At 49.8% G+C, this 24,948-nt stretch overlaps 2 protein-coding genes across 6 annotated transcripts in view; one reads left to right on the top strand and one right to left on the bottom strand.

The window, feature by feature from the left end:
- Positions 1-3,835, top strand: part of Bcl9l (BCL9 like) — a 29,224-nt gene extending 25,389 nt beyond the window's left edge. For all 4 annotated transcript variants that reach the window (XM_028783827.1, XM_028783826.1, XM_028783828.1 and 1 more), the window contains 2 exons: positions 96-377; positions 641-3,835. In XM_028783827.1, the coding sequence (XP_028639660.1) occupies positions 96-377; positions 641-1,728 (1,370 nt within the window). In that variant the 3' untranslated portion in view covers positions 1,729-3,835. The remainder of the gene's footprint in view (positions 1-95; positions 378-640) is intronic.
- Cxcr5 (C-X-C motif chemokine receptor 5) lies at positions 3,834-21,147 on the bottom strand. Of its 2 annotated transcripts, XM_028783830.1 has the most exons (3): positions 21,074-21,147; positions 20,098-20,216; positions 3,834-6,266 (listed from the first exon to the last, which is right to left on the bottom strand). In XM_028783830.1, exons 2-3 carry the CDS (start codon positions 20,152-20,154, stop codon positions 5,199-5,201), a joined length of 1,125 nt encoding a protein of 374 aa, XP_028639663.1. In that variant the 5' UTR covers positions 20,155-20,216; positions 21,074-21,147; the 3' UTR covers positions 3,834-5,198. The 2 variants fall into 2 exon arrangements, with proteins under 2 accessions (XP_028639663.1, XP_028639662.1); XM_028783829.1 differs by lacking the exon at positions 21,074-21,147 and having other exon boundaries at positions 20,098-20,285.
- Positions 21,148-24,948: the final 3,801 nt, after the last annotated feature.

Below are 24,948 nucleotides of genomic sequence, written 5' to 3'. Positions count from 1 at the left end.
GTGGGATAGGAGTGTGTCTGAAGTGAGGTGGAGATTTGGGGCAAGTTAACCTGGCCAGTGACCCCTGCTGTCTTTCTCTGTCTCCACTTCTGTAGGTGCCCTCCCACCCAGCGGCCCCCGGAACAGCTCCTCGGCTCCTCCTGCCAACCCTTCCAGCGGCCTCATGAATCCCAGCCTACCCTTCACATCCTCCCCAGACCCTGCGCCTTCCCAGAACCCTCTGTCACTGATGATGTCTCAGATGTCCAAGTATGCCATGCCCAGCTCGACCCCGCTTTACCACAATGCCATCAAGACCATTGCCACCTCAGACGACGAGCTGCTGCCCGACCGGCCGCTGCTTCCCCCACCCCCACCCCCGCAGGGCTCCGGGCCAGGTGCGAGGAGGGAAAACTCTCTCTGGGAGTGGCAACAGTGGGATTTGCTTAGGAATTGCCCCTGTGGACGTGCAGGCTTCTGCTAGCTTCCACAGTCTCTGGTCATGGGGTGGTGTGAGCTCTGGGGCCTGTTAACAACAATTACTTCCCATCACTTAGTGAAACCCAGCCCAGAGCCCTTTAGTGGGCTGGGGAAGGACTGGGAGGCTCCTTTCCAGGTCGGGTGGCGTAGCCTCTAATGCCCCATTCTTTCCCCCCCACAGGTATCAGCAATAACCAGCCCAACCAGATGCACATGAACCCTGCTGCTGCCCAGAGCCCCATGGGCATGAACATGCCAGGCCAGCAGCCCCTGTCCCATGAGCCTCCACCTACGATGTTGCCCTCCCCCACCCCTCTGGGGTCCAACATTCCACTGCACCCCAATGCCCAGGGGACTGGGGGCCCTTCTCAGAACTCAATGATGATGGCCCCAGGAGGCCCAGACTCCCTAAATACCCCCTGCGGCCCTGTCCCCAACTCTTCCCAGATGATGTCCTTTCCTCCTCGGCTGCAGCAACCCCATGGTGCCATGGCCCCCTCCGGGGCTGGGGGACCTGGCCTGCAGCAGCACTATTCTTCAGGCATAGTCCTGCCCCCTGAGGACCTGCCCAACCAGCCACCTGGTCCCATACCCCCCCAGCAGCACCTGTTGGGCAAAGGCATGGCTGGCCGCATGGGCGACACATACCCACCCGGGGTGCTCCCTGGGGTGGCATCGGTACTGAATGACCCAGAGCTGAGTGAGGTGATCCGGCCCACCCCTACCGGCATTCCTGAGTTCGACTTATCCAGGATCATCCCCTCCGAGAAACCAAGCAGCACCCTCCAGTACTTCCCCAAGAGCGAGAACCAGCCCCCCAAGGCCCAGCCCCCCAATCTGCATCTCATGAACCTGCAGAACATGATGGCAGAGCAGACCCCGTCTCGGCCCCCCAACCTCCCAGGCCAACAGGGGGTCCAGCGGGGGCTCAGCATGTCCATGTGCCACCCTGGACAGATGTCCTTGCTGGGCAGGACAGGTGTGCCCCCACAGCAGGGCATGGTGCCCCACGGCCTGCACCAGGGGGTCATGTCACCTCCACAAGGCCTCATGACCCAGCAGAATTTTATGCTGATGAAGCAGAGGGGTGGCGGGGGCGAGGTCTACACCCAGCCTCCCCACATGCTCTCCCCACAGGGCTCCCTCATGGGCCCCCCACCCCAGCAGAACCTCATGGTGTCCCACCCTCTGCGGCAGCGCAGTGTGTCTCTGGACAGCCAGATGGGCTACCTCCCAACGCCGGGCGGCATGGCCAATCTACCCTTCTAGCAGGCCCCTCGGTCTGGGGCTGGGGATACTGAAAATACGTTAACTCTAAAAAGTTTTGTTTTTACTCCAGTGTTGGGATGGATGGCCTGGGTCCAGGGGTAGGGTGGAGGGGTGGGAACGGGCTTGTGTGGGGAGTGGTGTTTGTGGAAACGCGATGTGCTGGCAGCTTAGGGGGAAGCGGCAAGTGTTGGGTGAGGAGTTGGAATTGGGGTTTGTTCCATTTCTGCCACCAGGACTGCTCCTCCCCTGCCCCCCGTATTCCTATGGAGCTTCTATTTCCCTTTGTCTTTGCACCTCCCCGCTTTCAGCTATGTTTTGGGGGTCCTCGGGGAGAGAGGAGGACTGTCAAACCTGGCCAGGGCTTCAGGTCCGTTTCTCTCTTCCCGGTCTCTCTGCTTTTTACCCCGTTTTCCTTCTGCCTCATTTCCCCTCTCCTGACGCGGCTGACCTCCTCTCGCGCGCCCCCTGCAGGCAGATGGCCAGGAGGGCAGGTGCCAGCGGAGCTGTAAATAGAGCTGCGCTTCTGTGCCGGTTTGTGCCGGTTTGTGCGTGTGCCGTATTTCTGTGTTTTGATAGAAGTCACACACAAGAAAAAAAGATTAAGAAGAAGAAAAAAAAAACCTTCCCCTTCTTTCAAATGATCACACCCTCCATTCCCCTGGACCCAGAGACATCCAGTCCTACGCACCCTCCATACGTCCCACCTATAAAACGAGGTCAGACCATCTTAGGCTTCTGTTTGGTGAGCCCCTGAGGGCCGAGAATTTCCCCCTTCCCTCTACGATGGCCGCCTGTCTGCTGCTGAGTGATTTCCGGAGAGCAGGTGTGCACATGTACATGTGTTTACCCACACCAGTGACATAGGGCCCCCAGCCTGGGTGCCTCTGCTGCTACAACTTAGCCAGAACTTGAAGCCCTTTGTCCCCATTCTAGGATAAAGGAGAGAAGGAAGGGGCAGCGTGTGGCCCCTTAGAATGGAGCTATGGAGGGGTTAGCATGCTGGGACCCTGGCTACAGTAGCCTTGGGCCAGGTAACCCCTCAGGGCTTGGACTCTTCCAGAAACCACCACTTGCTTCTCACCAAAGAAGGAAGGAACAGAGTTGGCCCTCCAGCCTCCGCCTCTAGCACGGAGTGAGGGGAGGCCGTGTCGGGGAGAACATCCTGCTGCCTCCCCTGCCTGCCTACTCTCTGGCAAGGTCCTTCTGTCCAGGGCTCAGGGCCATGTACCAGATCTGTCTATGCCCACCAGGCCCAGCCACTGCCTCCCCTCTGACTTCCCAGGAGAGCCCCTCACCCGCCACTGGTCAGACCTAAGCCATACAGGAATGGGTGTTTTGTCTCCTTTGGCTCCAGGAGTAAACTACTTCTGCTTCCCTCACGTCCTTTCCTGCCTTGTAAGGTGGCGGGCAGCTCCCTGGCTAAGGCCTTTCCTGTCCTGCCTCCAGGGCCAAGGGCCATTCTAGACAGGGTGTCTTTTACCAGAGCCCTGTCTCCAGCCTTTCTGACCTGCAGGGCCTGGTTTTGCCTTGGCAGCTGTAATACAAAGGGAATTTGTGCCCACTTCTCCCAGTCTGGTGCTGTCCACCGTCAGCCGGGTCAGGCACCAAGCCCCCTCCAGAGCTGGCTGCAGGCCCTTGGCTTCCCCTGCCCCTCCCAGGGATCCGAGCCAAGGTCTCTTGTGTTGAGAGGTGGGTGGAAACCTGTCCTTGCTGCCAGACACTGCCCCTCCCTGCTTCCATCTGGGCCTTGTGCCCCCACCCATATCCCCACCCTAGCCTGCCCTGCTCCAAGGAGAGGGCTCAGGCCACAAAGGGCCTGATGCCCCCTTCTGGTGCCCTCTCGTCTCCCACCTCCACTAGCTTCCCAAGGTGATCTCCACAGGCCAGCCTTCTCCCCTCCATCCATGGCCACACCCCAGCCATTTTGTACCATTATATAAATATATATATAAAATATAAATATATAAATACAATATGTGAAGACATCTTCCTGGTTTTTATTTTGAAACACTTTTTAGGCTTGTTCCGGGGGTCTCTGTGCTGCCTGTACTGTATTGACCTGTTTTATAGGTGCCTTTTTATTAAAAAGAGAAAATTCAAAAAAATGCCATCTCTTGCATTTTTATTTCTTGTGTCTGGTTTTGCCTCTACCCAGCTGGCTGCTGGGAACAGAAAAGGGGATCCCCAGGTGTCTCCACCATTCTGCAATGAGGATATAGTCTCTGAAGCTGTAGCATTGATTTCCCCAGCGGGGGTCCCCCAGGGAGCTTGTGTGGTTGGCTTGAGTGGCACCAGGCAACTCTGCTTCCCACCCCCACCCCTCCCAGATCAGTGGCTAGGAGGAAGCAGAGCTCAGAATTGCCTGCTAGCTTCCCCTAAGCAGGCGTGGAGCAGCTTCCTCTGGTTCCATCTGAGTAGTACCCTCCCAGGGGCAAGGTACTGCTTCCTGGAGCTTGGGGACTTGTCTGCCCAGGTTGGCTTCTTACATTGCCTCTACCTAATGAGGACAGGAACCTCTGTCTTCATTCTCTTAGCTAGGTGTCCCCTCTCCTGAGGCTAAGACTACTTTTCTATCTTACTTTCCCCAGGCAAGTTGGCCTCCTTCCCCATCAGTGCCCAGGATCCACTAGGGCCCTGGGTCTCCTCTCCCTTCCAGTCTGGAAGCTTTGGTCCATGGGTAGTGAAAACAGCCGGGTCTGATTTGTACTCATTCTTCTTTGGAGCCTGGAAAAGATGTCTTTCCATTTTTTCCACTGGGCCTCTTTCCTGCTGGCTTGCCCTTTACTCCTCTTAGGATACTGGCTAGCTTCCAGGACCTTCTGGAACTTGCCCTCAGTCTGTAATCCAAGATCCAGTAATGTGGGGCTGATCCAATGCTGGTTTGGTTGGAGCCAGACAGCTACCTAAAGTAGATCTGTTTCAGCTTTCTGCTTGGTTAAGAGAAAGGCACAGTTGACAGTCTGGCATGGAGTCTGTATTTAGGAGACAGGCACATTAAGGCCACAGTCTGCCGCCAGCTGGCTATCCATCCCTCAGTGGTACAGGAGTACTGGGTGGCTGTGGCAGTCTTTAAGAGGATGGAATACATTCTGGGAGGAGAGTCTGGGCTCAATCAGGAGGAAGATGGGACTGTGGGCCACAGGCAGAGGTGGTTTTCCCTATGGCCAGGAAGAAATAGAACTGAGTCTTGGCTTTAGCTCATTAGGATGGGGGGTGTGTGGAGTTCTCTTCCTCTAACGTGATACAGGTGGTCTGGATATTGCTTGCTTTGCCTTTGGGCTGCTTTCCACTCCTGTGGCTCTAGTCTAGCCCGAGGGCTGGCAGAAGAACTTTAGGGACATTCTAGAGAGAGTTCGTCTAGCTGTCCCATCTGGGGACACTAACCCCAGCTCATGTTGGACGGGTTTCCACCACCACTTTATCCTCCCAAGGAAAACAGAAACGGAGGTGGGTGCTGAGACTTCTGGGATCTAGAAGGTAGTGAGTGAGGTAGCATTCTCTGACTCAGAGAGACTACTCTTACGCCAGCTGGGAAAGAGTTGGCAAAGGGAGGCCGGGCCAGCACAGCCCAGCTTGGTCAGAAGCCGAGACAGGTCACTGCGGAACTTTACACCGGCGAAGGTGTAGAGCATGGGATTAAGACAGCAGTGGGCCAGGCCCAGGAATTCACATAAGGTGATGGCCACAGAGAGATAGCCACTCAGCTCGCAGCTGCTGTTCACAGCCTTCAGCCTCTCCAGCGTATCTAGGAAGATGACAATATGGTAGGGCGACCAGCAGAGAAAGAAAATGCTTGTCACTAAGATGGCCACCCTGACTGCCTTCTGCCGCTGAGGGCGCCGCTGGGCCTGCAGTAGTCTGTGTACCACCCCCACGTAACACCAGCCCATCACGAGCATCGGTAGCAGGAAGCCCCCGATGTGGTAGAGGAAACGGGAGGTGAACCAGGCTTTCGTTTCCGCTTCGTTTTCTTGGGAAAAGGTACACTGTGGTAAGGAGTCATTGTTATGAGGTTGGCCAACCTTGGCAAAGAGGAGTTCCGGCAAGGCAAACAGGAAACCGGCCAGCCAAATGGCCGTGCAGGTGATGTGGATGGAGAGGAGGCGACGGCGGCGGTAGGCGTGGATGGCATGGACGATGGCCAGGTAACGGTCTACAGCTATGCAGGCCAGCAGCAGGCTGCTGCAGTAAAAATTGATCTTGTGCAGAGCGATCACAATTTTGCAGAGGAAGGTCCCTAGGACCCAACCCACAGAGCCCTCAGCCACTGCAAAAGGCAGGATGAGGACTAAGAGAAGGTCTGCCACTGCGAGGTGGAACAGGAAGGTCTCGGTTGAACTCCGGGTGTGCCGGTGCCTCTCCAAGATCACCAGCACCAGGACGTTTCCCATCATCCCCAGGAGGAAGATGAGGCTGTAGGCCACAGGCATGAACACTGCCTTGAAGGAAGTCAGTAGGGGTCCCTCCACCGTAGAGCAGAAGTTACTGTCCTGTAGGGGGATCTCTGTGCTGTTACTGTAGATGGCCAGTTCCTTGTACTGCGAGGACAAAGAGGAAGAAAAATGAGAACGCAGGCCATATCGCTTCTCTCTGAGAGCAAGCTACCTGTGATGTTTCCTGACCTTCCAGGCGAACTGCTTTTTGTCTGCCCTGTTCCATTTCCCCTTGGCCTGTCCTAAACAAATCATGCCATTTTCCCCTTCCTTCCTTCCTTCTACTTATTTATTTTAGACAGGATCTCCCTCTATAGCCCTGGCTAGCCTGGAATTTACTATGTAGACCAGGCTGACCTCAGATTTGAGTGGTCTCTGTTTGCTGAGTGCTGAGATTAAAGGGACAGGCCCCCCCCCATGCCCTGGTTCTTAAATTTAATGTTTTCTTCTAATTTTTTAGTAGTGCTGGAGATGTAACCTGGGGGAGGGCGGGACAGGGGGGCGGGGCTTAGGAGTGCTAAGCAAGTATTTCACCACTGAGTCACGTCCCTGGTCTGAAACGGAAACTTCAGGGTTTTTTGTTTGTTTTGTTTTTGTTTTTGTATGCAGACGGGACCAGTAATCACCCACAAAGTGGTAGCGTGTTCTTAGAGGTGGAAGGCTTAGGGATTGCAGTCAGGACTGACCTGATCGTAACAAGAAGTCAATATTCCAATTCTGTAAGGACAGTGGGTAGTACAGCTAAGATCCCGCTGGGGGTGGGGAGTGTGGAATGGTTGGGTGCTGATGTGGCTTGCTTACTTCCTCTTAATTTCTCTCCGTCTTCCTGTCTTGATTATTGCTGAAACTGAGGAAACGGCCTCCTATCTGGTTTAATCCACACAAGTATGTACTCTTACTCTTATTTTACAGACGTGTCTTGCTCGAAAAAGAGGTTTGCTTAAAGGCACATGTGCCTGTCTTCAGAGTCAATCAATATCTCTACATTGCGGGACGCTACCCGAACTTCCCTCCAAAGGCTGCAGGGAAAAGGGGCGGAGCCTAAGTTTCCAGCTACTTCCCAAGCAGAGGGCAAACTCCCAAGGCACAGGAACCCGGCAGCAGAGGCAAATATGAGTCACACATAAGGAGACCAGGCTCGGGGAAGGGAGGAAGCACGTTCTGAGTGGAAATGAAGGGGGCGTGCCTGTTTTATATCTCCGGAAGTTCCTACCTCCGCATCCTCCCATCTGTCACTGCCCTCCATCGCCCCAGCTCTCAGGTTGTTTGCCTGCTAACCACAGAGGAAGACAGGGTGCCTGTTTTCATACCTTTCACTCACAGCTGCCCTGCACCTGCGTTTCCTCAGCTCCCAACTCTGGTCTTCCTGCCCTGCCCTGATCAACCTCCACCCTGGGCAATACAAAACCAATTACACCCTCCCTGGGCAATACAAAACCAATTACACCCGGATCCAAAAGACAGTGGTATAAATGATGGGCCCCAGGGAGGTAAGAGACAGTGGGGTGTTCTGTCCTCTAGGCTCTGGCAGTCTAGTCTCTGTGCTGACCAGGTTGGTTCACTGGTTACCTTCTTGCCACTGCGCACACTGATTGTAGGTGACACACTCACTTCCCCTGATGGGTAAACTGATTCCCCATCTCGGTCTTTTGATCCCTAGGGCAGGTGGCTTTTTCAGAGGGGACGGGAACACATGGTACAATGGCAACAGTATTGACCACCTCTACAGTGTCCTGTCATCTGCCATCACCTCACCTCATCCTGTCCCTCTAGGGGTCCTTTACTTTCATTCTTTAAAAATTGGACTTTTTTTTTTTTTAAGATTTATTTATTTCATGTATGTGAGTATACTGTTGTTATCTTCAGACACACCAGAAGAGGGCATCAGATCCCCATTATAGATGGTTGTGAGCCACCATGTGGTTGCTGGGAATTGAACTCAGGACCTCTGGAAGAGCAGTCCATGCTCTTAACCGCTGAGCCATCCCTCCAGCCCAAAATTGGACTTTAAAACTTTTTATTTTACGTGTATGAGTGTTTTGCCCGCGTGTATGTATGTGTGCCATGTGACTGCCTAGTGCTCACGGAGGTCAGAAGAAGGCACTTGGTTCCCTTGGAACTGGAGTTACAGATGATATAAGTCACCATGTGGGTGCTAGGAATTGAACCCCAGTCCTCTGCAAGAGTAGAAGTGCTCTCAACCGCGGAGCCATTGCTCCGGCCTTCTGGGTCCTTTACTTACTATCTCGTCTGTTCTTTTCCACTTCTTATGCAGTGGACCCGGTGAGTGTCCTCATACTCAGACCCCAGCCCCTCACTTCTCAGAAGACTGAGGTGGGAGGATGGTATATGCCCACGATTTGAGTTCCATTGTCAGTATAGCCAGACTCAGTCTCAAAACCAAACAAACCAAATCTACACCTACACGGTCAAATAACTACACCTACGCAGGTATTGTAGATCCAGTGCCCTGCTCAGAGTCCTTTAATGGATCCCAGTAACCTGTAAGAAATAAGTGTCTTGCTGGGCAGTGGTGGCACACGCCTTTAATCCCAGCACTTGGGAGGCAGAGACAGGCGGATTTCTGAGTTCAAGGCCAGCCTGGTCTACAGAGTGAGTTCCAGGACAGCTAGGGCTATACAGAGAAACCCTGTCTTGAAAAAACAAAACAAAACAAAACAAAACGGAAATAGGTGTCTTTTGTCTTGCTTTCCTGATATCATATACAATAGTAAAACCGTTTTTTGTTTTTTTTTTTTTTCAAAACAGGGTTTCTCTGTATAGCCCTAGCTGGCCTGGAACTCACTCTGTAGATCAGGCTGGCCTGGAACTCAGAAATCTGCCTGCCTTTGCCTCCCAAGTGTGCCACCACTGCCTGGCTAGTAAAACCATTTATAAAAAGCCATTTTTGATGATAATGTCCACTAGCAGAAAAATGGGTCAAGTCAAGTTTCACACAGCAGGATTCAACACATACTTGGAAGGAAATGAAGTTTATGGTGTGTCTGTCCTCTTAGGGAAAGACATTTAACTCACATGGCTTAATTTCAGAACTAACAATAGGGTATCCATACAGCAAAATGGCCCGGGGTGGTAGGTATACCACAGCAGAAGTTGTTATGGAATATAATGAGGAGCCCATACCAAGGTGTCCCCTGAGAAACCATGCCATGCAACAGATCTGGTATGAAAGACGTTTAGTGGTGGAAGGAAGGGGAGCGAGGGCCTGGAGGAGGGGTAGAGACAGACAGAAGGGAGCAGAGCCATGAGGGCAGAGAAGGGGAGAGAGAGAAGGACAAGAAAGGGTGGGGGGTGGGGGGGGGAGGGAGAGATCAACCGGGAACAGGAGGGAACAGAGAGAAAGAGAGCCAAGCAGTCCTTTTCTAAGCCATCCACACCTCAGCGGCAGGTAATGGCAGCAGATGGTTGTTGTAAGCCATTGCTAGGTCCTGGGGATGAGCCGAGCCGAGCTAACAGGAGTCCCTAGGTTAAGATCTTGCAGCTCCTTTTCTCGCCTTTAAACTAGGGTTCTTCACTTTTGATTCTATGGTGAAAACCAACCAACTAAGCAAGCAAACATAGGCAATGGCTAGGCATAGTGGCTCAGGTTGTTATCCTAACACGGGAGAGAAGGGCCAGAGGATCAAGGGATCAAAGATAGTTTCATCTACATGAGTTGCAGACTGGCCTGTGCTGGTTAGATCCCTGTAACTAACAAACAAAAAAGGGGCTGTACATTTTTTTGTTTGTTTTTGTTTTTTGAGACAGGGTTTCTCTGTGTAGCCCTGGCTGTCCTGGAACTCACTCTGTAGACCAGGCTGGCCTTGAACTCAGAAATCCACCTGCCTCTGCCTCCCAAGTGGTGGGATTAAAGGCGTGCGCCACCACCACCCGGCTTGGGGCTGTACATTTTTGTGGTAGAGCCCTTGCCTAGTGTGTACAAAGACAGAGCCTATGTGTGAGAGAATGGTCCCACAACTCGTTTGAAAACAATGGACCTGTTGGATAGTGTCTCAATGCCCCAGATAGAAGGCCTTTGCATTTTCTCTAAAGTAGGGCTGGGGGTATAGCTCAGCAGGTAGATGCTTGCCTGGCATATACAGGGCCCAGAATTTGAGCCTCAACCCTGCAAAAATAAAAAATAAGCAAATGTCTCCCAAATGCACACTCCTTTGATGTGCCACATCTTACTACAGGTTCATTGCACCAGACATGCTATACCTCAGGTATGCATGCTACCAGCTGCCTGTCCCCAGCAGCCCAGGCAGCTTCCTGTCACCTTTGTTTAAGCTCTTCCTTTTATTCAAGCCTGCATCTCTAAGCTCTTGACTTCCTTCAAGGCCCCCAAGTTGACCCCATCTTCCTACATCCTTCTTGGCTCCTTCTGCTTGGAATTCCAAGCTGTCTGCGGCTCAGCAGGGATCTACACCTTTGCATCTATCTGTAAATTCTGCCTCTGGGGTCTAACTTGGGTATTCTCTATCCCTTTAGGGAGTTGTTTCCAGTAGAATAGAGTAGAGCTATTTGACTCTTGACTCTGCAGTAGGAGATGGAGGGGCAGCTGTGGGGTGAACTGTCCCCGTGCAGAGCACAGGCATCAGGCAGATGGTGGAGATGTGATGTTGACTCACCTTTGTAGCAGCTGAACCGTCCAGGGGAGCATGTGAGTCTAGCCAGCCCTTCTGGGCCCAGAGCCCTTCCATGATAATGGCTCAAGTTTTTATCCTACAAAGAATCTAGGCTGATGGGCTTCTTTTCCACTTAAAGTTCTAGCAGTGTGACATTCCCACAGGAACAGGTAAGGGGGCGAGGGTCTGTCTCTTCCTCCATGCCAACAGGTATTGTTTTGGCAAAGTCCTCAGAGGAGGGGAAGGTGGGAGGAAGCTAGTCTGGTATGTATCAACAGAAGGTGTCAAACAAACGTTTTTGGAGTTCTGACAGTGTTAAAACCACTTCCCATACACAGGTGCTTGGGAACTCCTCTCCGTCAAACCGTAGAGAGAGGCCTTAGGTAAGGTTGGTTCTGGCCTGGTGGAAAGATGCTGTCAAAGAGCACTGGTCTAGCTAATGCACTGGGAAGAGTGCATTGTTAGTAATAAGATGAATGGCCCACTCGTTCTTGGCTATAAAAGACATCAGAAACCCTCATGTGTACCCCCACTGTGATGGGCAACACACATTCTATATAAACATAGACACACGCCCAGATGGGACCATACTGCCACGCTGCACAGGCAGGTACTCAAACAGCACAGTCAGCTTCCAAGCAAGCTGTAGGAATGCATACCCCACGGGAGAGTATGCTGCCTGGAACGATACCAGACAGAAGCTAGGAATGTGTTTAGAAAGCACTGTGAGCTCTGAGGCAGGGGGATGGGAAACTGGTCCTGTTGTGTGTAAGGGTGAGGAGAAGAGATAAGAGATACAAAATGCTCTTCCTTTGATGGGAACCACACAGGCTCCTCTTCCCTCTACACAGGAGTGGGGTTTCTCCCTGGACAAGCAAAGTCTCTAAACCCCATGTATTTTTTTTTTCCTAAGTAACGAAGTTCCTTTGTTGCCTCAAGCTGTCTAGCAGGGAGTCTGCTAGGGTTTGCTCACTGGATTTCACTGGGAGCAGGCTGGGGAACATGCCTCAAGGATGTACTCTGGAGTTTCTTCTAGCACTCATGGGGAACACCAATGATGCAGAATCCTCCATAAGCAGAGACCAGGGGCCCATGTTCACCAAGTAGAATTATTGCAGCGGCAAGTTAGCGAGCTGGGCTGGGGTGTAGCCGGTAGTCTCTGTTAGCTGGGAAGCTGAGTCGGACGAATCATTTGAGCCCATGAGTTTGAAACCAGCCTAGTTAGCATACATAGACCCTGACTCAAACACCACACACATACACAGAGTGACAGACAGACAGACAGACAGACAGACAGACACGCACAAGTGCGCGCGCACACACACATATCTTGGGTGTCCAGGCTGTTATTGTCTTTTTCTAGATAAGATGAACCCTTCAGCAGGTCAGTTGGCTCTGTTGAGAGGTTTGGAAAATCCTGCCCTGCAAAGGCATTTCCAGAATGCAGGAAATAGGAAGAAGCCTGAAGTCCATTTGGAACTGTCGTCAAGAGCTGGGAAGGGCCTTTGGTTAGAAGGAGACAGCTGGAATCTAATGTGAGCCTCAGGTATAGACCAAGAGAAATGGGCAGAAGCTACCAAGTGGCTTCAGTCTATGGGGGGACAACTCTCCAGCAGTGGGACGTCTTTGAGCTCAAGTGCAAGGGCAGAGTTCCTGCTTCAGGAAAGTCGGGACCCTGACTATCCATTCTGCTGGTCACTGATGTTCTGGTTGTCTGTCATGCCCCGCGTGGACAGATTCGAGCTGCTTCTTAGCATGGTCTTGGCTCCCCTCCCACAGTACTCTTTGCTTCTTTAGCCCACAGGACTACTCCATTCCCCAGACTTGAGAAGCCTACAGGGCTTCCTGTGCATGTTCCAGGGCATGTTCTCGCTGGCTCTCTGTAGAGCAGTATTACAAGCTAGACAAGCTATTGTGATTGTGATTGTGTGTGTGTGTGTGTAGACCAGAGGTAGATATTAGGTGTATTCTTCCTTTTTTAAAAGATTTTATTTATTTATTTTATATACATGATGAATACGCTGTAGCTGTCTTCAGACACACCAGAAGAGGGCATCAGATCCCATTACAGATGGTTGTGAGCCACCCTGTGGTTGCTGGGAATTGAACTCAGGACCTCTGGAAGAGCAGTCAGTGCTCTTAACCACTGAGCCATCTCTCCAGCCCAGGTATCTACTTCTATTAATCTCCACCTTATCTTTTGAGACAAGGTCATTGAACCTTAAACTCACTGATTATCTACACTTGCTGACCAGTGAGTGCCAGGACCCACCTCCCACCCCGCCCCACCCTGCTTTAAAAGAAATTCTTTATTTTACTTTCACTTTATGTGTACAGGTGTTTGTGCCCGCATGCATGAGCCTGCACATGCCAGAAGAGAGTGTTAGATCCCATGGAACTGCAGTTATATCAGGTTATACCATGTAGGTGCTAGGAATTGAACTCAGGACCTCTAAAAGAGGATCCGGTACTCTTAACTGCTGAGCCATTCCTCCAGAACCTCCAGGGATCCTCTTGTATCTGAACTTGAAAGCATAACTACTTAATTTTGTTTTGTGTGTTTTTAAAAAATAGATGTGGATTTAAAAAAAACATGTATTTATTTTATGTATAAATATTTTATGAGCACACTGTCACTATCTTCAGACATACCAGAAGAGGGCATCAGATCCCATTACAGATAGTTGTGAGTCACCATGTGGTTGCTGGGAATTGAACTCAGGACCACTGGAAGTGCAATCAGTGCTCTTAACCACTGACCCATCTCTCTAACCCTTACTTTGTATTTTCTTTTCTTTCTTTCTTTCTTTCTTTTTTTTTTTTTTTTTTGTCTTTTGAGACAGGGTTTCTCTGAGTAGCCCTGGCTGTCCTGGAACTCACTCTGTAGACCAGGCTAGCCTCGAACTCTTGAACTCAGAAATCCGCCTGCCTCCGCCTCCCAAGTGCTGGGATTAAAGGCATGCGCCACCACCACCCGGCAATTTTTGTATTTTCAAGACAGAGTTTCTCTGTGTAGCCCTGGCTGTCCTGAAATTCACTCTGTAGACCAGGATGGCCTCAAATTCAGAGATCCACCTGCCTCTGCCTCTGGAGTGCTGGGATTAAAGTTGTACACAGGCACCACCTGGCCCTTACTCGTTGTTTTAAGACAGTGTCATGTCCCTAAGCTGCCCAGGCCAGCTTTGAACTAACTCTGTAGCCAATGTCTTGAATTTTCAATCCTCCTGCCTTAGCCTCCTGAGTAGCTGGGATTAGAAGCTTGTGTTTCCAGGTCCTGCTGAGCTTATGTTTCCTTTTATGTGAGACATAACCCTGTGTGAGTATTTCCAGTCACTAGTTGGGATCTGGGAGTGGGCGAGCAGGCTATCTCCCATTTCAGCCTTCAGTAGTTCACAGCGGGCACAGTCGATAGGAGTGAGACTGGGTCATGGGTGTGTAGATCTGTTCTTCTCAACACTCTTCTTTCAGAAGGCCCCATTCCCCAGAGACACTTGAGGATTCTGGTTTGCCATGTGCCCTGTGTCCTTCTTTTCCACCAAAGAAGCAAGCCTACCAGATCCTCTTCCATCTCCGCCTGAGGGTGTGGCCATGAGGAGTATGCAGTGCTTTTGATATTTAGTATTTTTTCAAAAGATTTAATTTTACCCCCCCCCCTCTCTCTGTGTGTGTGTGTGTGTGTGTGTGTGTGTGTTCTTGGAGTCTAGAAGAGACCATCAGACTAAATGTGGGTGTTAGAAACCGAACTTGGAAGAATAGCAAGTGCTCTTAGCCACTGAACCATCTCTCCAGCCTCAGTGTTTAGTATTTTTAAAAACAGGATATCACTGTGTAGCCCAGGTTAGCCTGGAGTTCAAGCTAGCCCTAAATATTCTGACCCTTCTGCTTCATTTTCTTACATACTTAGGTTGTTGCCATCATGTTTGGCTCTGGGGGAGACACGGAAGAACTACTACCTCTTTGTCACATCTTTAGGTTTAAAGTGAGTTCAGCTTGAGAACCAATGTCTGTCTACACTGTGAACATGGGGTCATATAGTCAAGGTACATGCACATGTGTCTCCCAGTAACCTCTTAGAACTGACTCTTGAGATAACACTTGCTTTTAAAAAAAATGATATTTATCGCTGTGTGCACATTTAAAAAGATCAGCGGAAAACTTAGGTTGTTGGTTCTGTCTTTTCACCATATGAGACTTGAGATTAAACTCAGGTCGTCAGGCTTGGCAGCAAGCACCTTTACCCACTGAGCCATCTTGCTGGACCTTCTGGGACAGTACAGATGTGAAATACTTTGTCTTTCATTCCCAGAAGAAACTCATTCCTGTATTCTAACTTTGCATCCCAAATACCTGTTGCTTTTTATGTGTCTATCAAAGGAATGGGACCAGGCAGACTGTGTCTCTTGTGTAGGGGTGTGTTCCAAGTGTAGTCTGTGGGATCTGACTGACAGAACCTAGATTCCCCCTAATGCAACCCCTCGAAGGCTGGCTTCAGGTTTCCCCTCATTTCTGAGCCCTCTAACCACCCTCAGTTGAGGCTTCCTCTACCCGGGGCTTCTGTGGGACTTTTCACGTGGTTAGAAAGGGGGGACCCTCCCCTCCACCAAGGTAAAGCCCAGAAACAGCTTAAGCGAGTTTTGGTTCTTCTTTTTTACTCCCTTGCTGAACGGAGACACTTGTGTGTGGACAGACTGTGACCTGTGATGCTCTGGTCACACTGAGTTCATGGCTCTTAGTCGTCATCTATGAGGAAGGGTCATAGAAGGGAAACTTAGAGCAACTTCACCTCGTTCTATGTCAGCCTCACCTCCTGAGGGCCGGGTTCCAGACATGCCCCGCTGAGGACCTCTGATATGAGGTGTGACACGATCCTGGAGGACAGAATCTCCTCCAGGTCCACATGGACCCACCTTGTCAGAGTGGGGTGACTTCTGGGCATACCTACTCTAGGTGCCAGGGTTCTTCTTCCTGGCTCTTAGCCATCAAGAAGTTTTGTTCAGATCTTGCACTCGTGCCGGGCGGTGGTGGCGCACGCCTTTAATCCCAGCACTTGGGAGGCAGAGGCAGGCGGATTTCTGAGTTCGAGAGTTCGAGGCTAGCCTGGTCTACAGAGTGAGTTCCAGGACAGCCAGAGCTATACAGAGAAACCCTGTCTCGAAAAACAAAAACAAAAAAAACCCCAAAAAAACAGATCTTGCACTCGTAAGGATTAGCTGCCTGCCGTAAGCCAGCAGGTGTGTGAGTGGTCAAAGGTGATCTTTGAGTTCAAGGGACAAAAGGGCCTCGGTGGGTAAAGGTGCTTGTTATACAAGCCTGCCGACTGATGGCCTGAGCTTCTTGCTTGTTCCCTGGAACCCATGATAGAAAGAGAGAATTCTGAAACATTGTTCTCTGACCTCCACACAGAGGTCACTGCACCTTGTACACACACACACACACACACACACACACACACACACACACCACACAAAAATAATATAATAATAACAGTAATTAAAATTCATTGATAAAAATGATGGGCGGGGAATAGAAGAGCATACCTTTAATCTCAGCACTTGAGAATCAGAGGCAGACAGATCTCTACGAGTTCAAGGCCAGCCTGATCTACAGAGCAAGTTCCTGGACAGGGAGGACTACTTAGAAAGATCCTGTCTCAGATGACAGTGGTGGCATACACCTTTAATCCCAGCACTCGGGAGGTAGAGGCAGGCAGATCTCTAAGTTTTAATCCAGCCTGGTCTACAGAATGAGTTTCCAGATAGGCAGGGCTACACAAAGAAACCCTGTTTCAAAAAGGCAAATAAAAAAAAAATCCTGTCTCAAAATTAGTTAAGTCATTAAAAATAATAAAAAAAGAGTAGCTAGTGAGACTCTTAATGGGCACCTGCCATCAAGCCTAAAAGCTGAGTGAAGTCCCTGGAACACAGATGCTGGAAAGAAAGAACTGAGCCCCACAAGTTGTCCTCTGTTGACTATAAATAAACAAATGTAAAAACAAAAAACAGGACTGGAGAGATGGCTCAGCGATTAAGAGCACTAATTGCTCTCCCAGATGTCCTGAGTTCAATTCCCAGCAACCACATGGGTGGCTCACAACCATCTGTAATGGGACCGGATGCCCTCTTCTGGTATCTAAAGACAATGACAGTGTACTCATATACATAAAATAAATAAATCTTTAAAAAGAACAAAAAACAAAAAACAAAAAACAACCCAAAAAACTTAGGACAAAGGAATGGTTGACTTATTAAGACTGTTGTTTCATAACTCAAAAGTTGGGAATGTTAAACCTATTGATCTGGAGAAGTGGACCAGTGACCAGCTGGGTCAAAGACAAGGAGTGAGGGGTGGGAAATAAAGTCACTGGGAGAAGCTCAGCAGACTCCTGAGAAAAATGTAAGACCACAGGGATTTATAATGCCAGCTCCCAAAAGACGCAGGCAAGAGGACTATGAGTTCTAAGCCAGATTTAGGCTACATAGAGACTCTTGTTTCAAACAAACAAGCCAACAAACACCCCCCTTCCCTCCAAATCTTTTCAAGACAACAACAGAAAGCATTAAACCAAGCCTGCAGTCCTTCCAAGTGTCTTCCACAAGGCAGGAAGTGCTCCTTGGGAGAGCTGGGGATGCAGGGGGCCTCGATTTCCAATTCCAGTATGACAGACAGACAGACAGACAGACAGTCAGACAGACAGACAGACAGTCAGACAGAGCAAAACAGAAACTTGATAAGCCACTAATACTAAACTTTTCTGCCGGTTCTGTTGTTTCCAGGACATGTATGCTATGACAGATTAGGGCAATGTGCCAAGGCCAGTCACAGCCTTTTGGAAGGTGAGCGGGGCTAAAAGGAGGATCAGTGTTTCAGAGTGACAACCACCCTTGAAGAGAGTGGGAGGTAGGTGAAGAAAGAATGTGCCTGATTGAAGGACTCCAGGGACAGGGTTATCTTAGAACCCCCAGACTCCTAGCTAGACCCTAAATGATGTCTGGGCATATAGCTCAGGGCCTTGGGTTTGATATGTGTCATGAAAAAAGTTGCCATGCTTCTCTCCTTGAAATGTAGGTTTGCTTCATGTCATGAGCACGTCCTGCTGTCCCTCTGGTCCCCACTACCACCTGTCTCTAGTAGGTCACGCAGTGATGTGAGGCGTGCAGTCAGGGGAAACTCTTGAGGTTTCTCAGAAGCCAGGAATGGCCAGGTCTCCAGGTGGTTACAAAGGCATTCAAGTGGGTCAGAGCTGATGGTCAGCTTGAGGGCAGAAGATACCAGCTAACCAAATCCGGGGCAGCCGGAGGCAGGGGTGAGGAGAAGGGAGGGAGCACACTCCCTTGGAGAATGGTTAGGTTTTAAAGGGGTCTGGCCTAGACCCTGACTAGGTTCAGCTGGCATCATGGGATGGCACTTGGGCAGTCCTGGGGATTCTGCACTTAGAAGGGCTTCATACTTTGTTTAATGCTTTCTGTTGTCTTGAAAAAAAATTTGGGTTTGTTTGTTGGCTTGTTTGTTTGAAACAGAGTCTCTATGTAGCCTAAATCTGACTTCAAACTCATAGTCCTCTTGCCTGAGCCTTTTGGGTGCTGGCATTATAAGTCTCTGAGATTTAAACATTTTTTTTTTCCAATAAGAGGCCCTAACTTTTGATCTTGCTTTGGTCCTGCAAACCTACAGCAGGTCCTGGGGCTGAACTGTAGAGGTTGGACCTGCTGTGATGAGGCTGGACCTGCTGTGATGAGCCCCAGCACCACAGGCCAGACACTTCTCAGCTTGAGACCAGGCTGAAGGAGCTTCTCTCAGCAAGCCCAGGGACACAGTGGGAAGAGTTATAAAGCAGACCACAGATGCTGGTGAGCTGGCAGAGAAGGGGAACACCTCAAGGTGTGCTTAGGGCAGGAGAGCTGATAGGGGTCAGGGTTTGGAGTTTTCATGGCCTAGCCCCAGAAAGCAGCTCATAGAGAAGAAGACCATGATGAAGGTTCCAAGTCCTCTGCTTCCCATAACCCACAGCCCTGGGGTTTTCCACTTGAAGTGCTCCTAACAGCGTCCTTTGGTCATCCAATAGCAAGCAAGTTAAATGAGCTACTGTGCTTAACTGGAAGACACTGGGCAGGTGACAGAGGCAGAGAGGGTGCTGGGCATCATCATCATCCTCTCTCTCTCTCTCTCTCTCTCTCTCTCTCTCTCTCTCTCTCTCTCCCTCTCTCTCAAACTCCCACCTAAGAAACTCTTCCAAGAATACCTTATCTCTAGAGATGACAGTCCCTTCCAGGACAAAGCAGCATGCTCCTAGACCTTTTTAGGAGTAATACAGCTTAGCATCCCCTGCTGCGTGACTTTGGTCACTGGGAACCTCTTCCTTGCCACCATCTGGTCTCCCACTTTCTTCATCTATACAAAATCACTGTCTAAAAGCTTCCAGCCAGGGATTAGTTCCCTTTTGTCTAGACCGTCCGCTGTTTGAGGGCAAAGATTAGGTTCTCAGCTTCTCCATCCAACACAGATGGATACTGTGTTATGCCTTAATGATAAAATTATACAGCAAGATGGACAATTACATATACATTGTTTGAGACAAGGGCTCAGTGTATCCTAGGCTAGCTGAGGATGAGTTTGAATTCCCAAGCCTCTTCCTTCCCTCTTTCTCATGCTAGGATTATAGGCGTGTACCACCATACTAAGTATGTGTGCGGAGGAAGAGCCTAGTGTCATGCATGTTTGGCAAGCAATCTACCAACTGAGTACCCGACCAACCCCTCCTCTCCCCACTAACAACTACACACTGACCGATTGACTAGCACTGCCGGCAAGCCGACATCAAGAAAACTTGCAGCCGGGCAGTGGTGACGCACACGTTTAATCTTAGCACTTGGCAGGTAGAAGCAGGTGAGTTTGAGGCCAGCCTGGGCTACAGAGTTCCAGGACAGCCAATGCTTCACAGAGAAACCCAGTCTCAAAAAAACAAATAAAACCAAAACAAAATAAGCAAACAAAAAAACCCCTTCTTGCCATTGTAACCCAAAGAGACAAAGAGAAGCTTCTCTATTTAAGAAGGAAGAGGCAGAGCTGTGTACCCAGTCATACAACAAGGGAGGGATGCAAGACCCATGTCTCCCACCTCCCTTTGGCATCTATTAAGAGCAACAGATACGGCAAACAATACGAGTCTAAAGAGTGCAGGTACCCGTGCGTTTGTCCATGTTCTATAATCCTTGTGGGGAGATTCCCAAGCTGTCCCCTCTCCCTTGACATAGTATATTTAAAATTCCAAGCAGGACCCGAGCAACAAGGAGCCGCATGACTCTACTCACCAGGTCATCTATGTTATAGGTGATGGAATCCATGTCCAAGGTTAGTGGGTAGTTCATAGCTGCAGTTCTTCGTCACCAGGCTGGTCGCTGTCTGATGCTGAGAAGGTCTGTGTCGGTGCCTATGGAGAGGTGGCAGGCGTCAGCCGGGAGCTTAAACAAATGAGCCATGTGCGGTCTCCTGGGGCCAGGGAGGGCTTGCTGCTTACCTCTCAACTCATCTCTCTCTCTCTCTCTTTTTTTTTTCCACTGGGTCTTTTCTGGTGTGTGTGTGTGTGTGTGTGTTTTCCCCTTTCTTTTCTTTTTTTTTTTTTTTTTAAGAAAAAGGGAAACTCCCCCCTGCAGAATCAGTACTAGCCAAGCATTTCAGCATCTTTCCTGGCAATCATGGTCTGAACTGGGCCAAAGGTCTGGTGTGAAGGCAGCCCCTCCCTTCTGCTCCCTGGACCTCTGTGAGGGATGCAGATAGACTTGGGAAACTCCTCATAGAAAGGGGTTAGAAAAGAGTACGTCCAGCCTCCTGTAGACACTCGCTTACCTCATCACTAAGGTGACCAACCACCCCAGTTTGCCCAGACCAAAAGAAAGTCCCCTGCCCTGGGAAACCCCTCAGTCCCAGGTGAACCAGGGCACCTGATCCATCTGTGACTGCCATCCTTTTGCCCAGCTATGGAGGAGGAACTCTGCCCCCTCCCTCTTTCCAGCTCAAGTTTGAAAGAGTTAAATTAGAAATTTTCAAAGGGAACAACCCTAAGATAATACTAGAAGAAGAAAAAAAAAGTGAAACGAAATTACCAGACAAGAGCGCAATATAAACACAGCCACAGAGCCATCTCTGACTCAGAAAAAAAGGTGTTTCACCACAAATAAACTTGTAGACACCTGGTTAGAAAGGACATGGGTGGCCACATAGGCCACCCCCCACACCTCCAATTTCACACGAGAGGGCTCTGAAGCCCAGAGACAGAAACTGACTTACCCAGGATCCCTTGCCTTGCACCCAAGCGTCCTGACTGCACGTTTGTCATCCTCTGCTCCGGTCATAGCTGCTCTGCAGGTTCACCGTGCCCGCGCTCTGCCCCTGCTCTGTCCCATCCTGAGAGTTGCTTCTTTCATGAAGACCTGTGGTGGACATTGATCCATTTCCCCTCCAGGTCTTGTCCTGGTGGGCTTTCTTCCATGGGAGGGCATTTCCTGACTTAGTTCACGATAGTGTAAGATTGTGCCCAAAGGCACTACATATGGTGCGCTATTTGTGTGTGTGTGTGTGTGTGTGTGAGAGAGAGAGAGAGAGAGAGAGACAGAGAGACAGAGAGACAGAGATACAGACAGAGACAGGGAGATAGACAGACAGAGACATAGAGACAGACAGAGACACAGAGACAGACAGAGACATAGAGACAGACAGAGACAGAGAGACAGACAGAGACAGAGAGACAGACAGAGACAGAGAGACAGACAGAGACAGAGAGACAAGAGATACAGAGACAGAGATACAGAGATAGAAAGACAGACAGAGATAGAGAGAAAGACAGAGACAGACAGAGGCAGAGAGACACAGAGACAGAGACAGACAGACAGAAACACAGAGACACAGAGAGACAGAGACAGAGAGACAGACAGACAGAGAGAGAAGCAGAGAGACAGAGAGAGACAGAGAGACAGAGACAGAGAGACAGACAGACAGAGACAGAGAGAGAAGCAAAGAGAGAGAGAGAGAGAGAGAGAGAGAGAGAGAGAGAGAGAGGGCCTATGGAGATGAGAGAACAACTTGCGGGAGTTGGTTCTCTCCTACAACTTGGGAATGTGAGACCTGGGGATCAAACTCAGGTGGTCAGGCTTGGTGGCAAGTGTCTTTCCCTGTTGAGTCATCTTGGTGGCCCCAAAAACTGCTCTTAAGGAGGAAGAAGGCCAGGACAAGGGGCTGGAGTCCCCTCTAGCACATCTAGTCCTGTATTGCTCAGGGATACACGGCCTCAATGCTTGCTGGGTCTGGAGCTGACTAAGCACCGTTCATCCTTCCAGCTCTACGCCACTTCATCTTGCCCAGCAACAGACACACGTCAGCTTCTGCTGCTCTGAGCGCACTGCTCAGGAAAGACAAAGCATGAGAATCTCCTAGGAGTAGAAAGGGACTTCGAAAGACAAGCCAGTCACTCCTCAGTCTACCCGCCCCTCGTCCCCAGGCAATGCAAAATAAGAGACCAGAGCATCCTCATCAAACAGTCAAGGGGGAGAAAGTTGCTTCATGAAATCAAGTTTCCTCAGATGTGAGGGTGAATGTCTGTCACCCAAGCACTTGGGAGGATGACACAGGAAGATTTTGAGTTTGAGGCTACAGCGGTCTATGTGATGAGACCCGTCCATAAAGTAAAACGCAAAGGGGAAAGGTAGGTCATGTCTCAGAGTGGGATGATTTAGTGTTTAGAATTAGAAACCGACTCCTCATGTTGAGTCAAAATGTATCTTCTATGACATCCCCAGCTGTCCCCGCTGGGCCTCAGACAGAACCCTGTAGCATGTCTCCCAAGTGACCTCTGGGTACAGACATCATGTGCCTGTGAATCTCATGTGTCCCAACCCACATCCTAATGTCTTCAACTATAATTCAAAGAACTGGTTTCTGGGTGCCTTATCAGCCTGTGCTTTGACCTTAGGTGATTTCCTGTCAGTGGTCCAGAAAGCCAGTGACAAGGACAAACTATGGAAAAGGGAGTTTCCTTGTTCAGGGACACTGAATATATTTAGTTGCAATTAGCGTGACCTTTTCTGTAGGCGCCTTTTACTCTCGGCAGCACGCTTAATGTTGATGGTTCTAAGCCACCACTGGATTTTATGAAGGGAAACCTGTCATCTGTGGATGTGATGACAACATGAAAAAGCCATCCCTCGGACTAGCCAGGTCCTGATAGGATGACTCTTGGCAGGATAAAATCAAAACCAGCCTCTTACTTCATAGAGCTAGACACTTCCGAGGTCGGAGAAGACATTATGGAAACATTAGGGAGGTGTGTGTGTGTGTGTGTGTGATGAGGATGGAGGACTGCATGAAAAAGTGTGTGGAAAGAATTGTACCACTCGCGACACACTGTGGCGGACACTCAGCACTGGGTGTGGTGATGCGGATGGAGATGAGGAGGTGGGCGGAGCCTGGGATTGATCTGGGGCTGTCTCTTCCCTGATTCTCTATCGCTGTACTTTTCTCAGGCTGTGTGGTAGACTCAGAGGGAGTGTCAGGAGGGTTCAGAACTCTTCCTTTCCTTTTCCTTTTCTTTCCTGCCTCAAGAAACACGTGGTAGGAGAGAGCCAACTCCCAAAAGTTGTCCTCTGACATCCACATAAGTGCTGTTGCACACACACACACACACCACACACACACACACACCAGAATGTAATTGTGATGACTAATCTTGGTTGTCAACTTGACAGAACTTGGAAGAAGGAACCACATCAGATGTACCTGTAAGCAAGTCTGTGGAACATTCTCTCTTTCTCTTTCTTTCAGATTTATTTTTATTATTTTATGTGTATGAGTGCTTTGCCTAGATATTAATCTGTGCACCACACACGTGCCTGTTGCCTGAGGAGGTGCTGAGCCTCCAAGCTGGGAAGCAAACCTGGGCCCTTTGCAAGGACAAGTGTCCTTAATCATGGAGCCAACTTCCCAGCATCCTCCTTTCCTATCTATCTGTCTATCTATCTATCTATCTTTTTTCAGGATTTTTTCTTTTTTTTTCCTTTTTTTTTGTTTGTTTGTTTTTGTTTTTTTCGAGACAGGGTTTCTCTGTATAGCTCTGGCTGTCCTGGAACTCACTCTGTAGACCAGGCTGGCCTCGAACTCAGAAATCTGCCTGCCTCTGCCTCCCAAGTGCTGGGATTAAAGGCGTGCGCCACCGCGCCACCACTGCCTGGCCCAAGGGGCATTTTCTTGACTGCTGATTGATGTGGGAGACCCAGTCCACTGTGGGCAGTGCCAGCGATGGTGGGCGGTGCCAGCGGTGGTGGGCGGTGCCAGCGTTGGTGGGCGGTGCCAGCGATGGGCAAATGGTCCTATGAACTGTCTACGAAGGCAGCTGAACCCGAGCCTGGAAGCAAGTCAGCAAGCAGCATTCTTTCCTGATTTTTATTTCAGTTCCTTCCTCGAGGTTTTCACTCTGGGCTTCTCTGAATGACGGGCGGTGACATGGAGATATAAGTCAAATAAACCCTTCCCCCCATTTTATCACAGCACCAGAGAAACAAACTAATACAGTAATAAAAATAAATAAGATATATAGGTAGGTAAATAAAGAGATGGGACCCAAAGTGGTGTGGAGGAGCTTCTATCTGCAATCTTTTAAAAACATTTTATTTATGTATGTGAGTATTCTGTCGTTGTCTTCAGACATACTAGAAGATTGCTGGGAATTGAACTCAGGACCTTTGGGAGAGCAATTAGTGCTCTTAAGCACTGAGACATCTCTCCAGCCCCTCTATCTGCAATCTTAACAGACAATAGAGTGCTGAGGCAGGAGGATTTCTGTGATTTTAAGGCCATCCTAGATGACCTGAATGTTCACTGCAAGACACTGCCTCATAAGCCCAAGCCCAAAACAGAAGCAGAGGTGGAGCAGAGGGAGGTTTAGGCTACAGTGACACTCTCTCTAAGCATCTAAACCATCACACAGATGGCCTCCTCTGCCACGAGGCTCTGCCATAAACTGCTGCCACGCCCCGAAACAGTGACATTAGCTGGTGATGAACTAATACCTCGAAAACTGTGAGCCAAAATAAACCTTTGTAAGCTGATGGTTGCAGATAGTTGCTATGGTAACTGAAGTCTTCAAGCTCATAGGACCAGACTAGCTTCCTCAG

The sequence above is a fragment of the Grammomys surdaster genome, unplaced genomic scaffold, assembly GCF_004785775.1.
Source record: "Grammomys surdaster isolate TR1022 unplaced genomic scaffold, NIH_TR_1.0 1164, whole genome shotgun sequence".
NCBI lineage: Eukaryota > Metazoa > Chordata > Mammalia > Rodentia > Muridae > Grammomys > Grammomys surdaster.
This window is presented reverse-complemented; position numbering and strand designations above follow the sequence as displayed.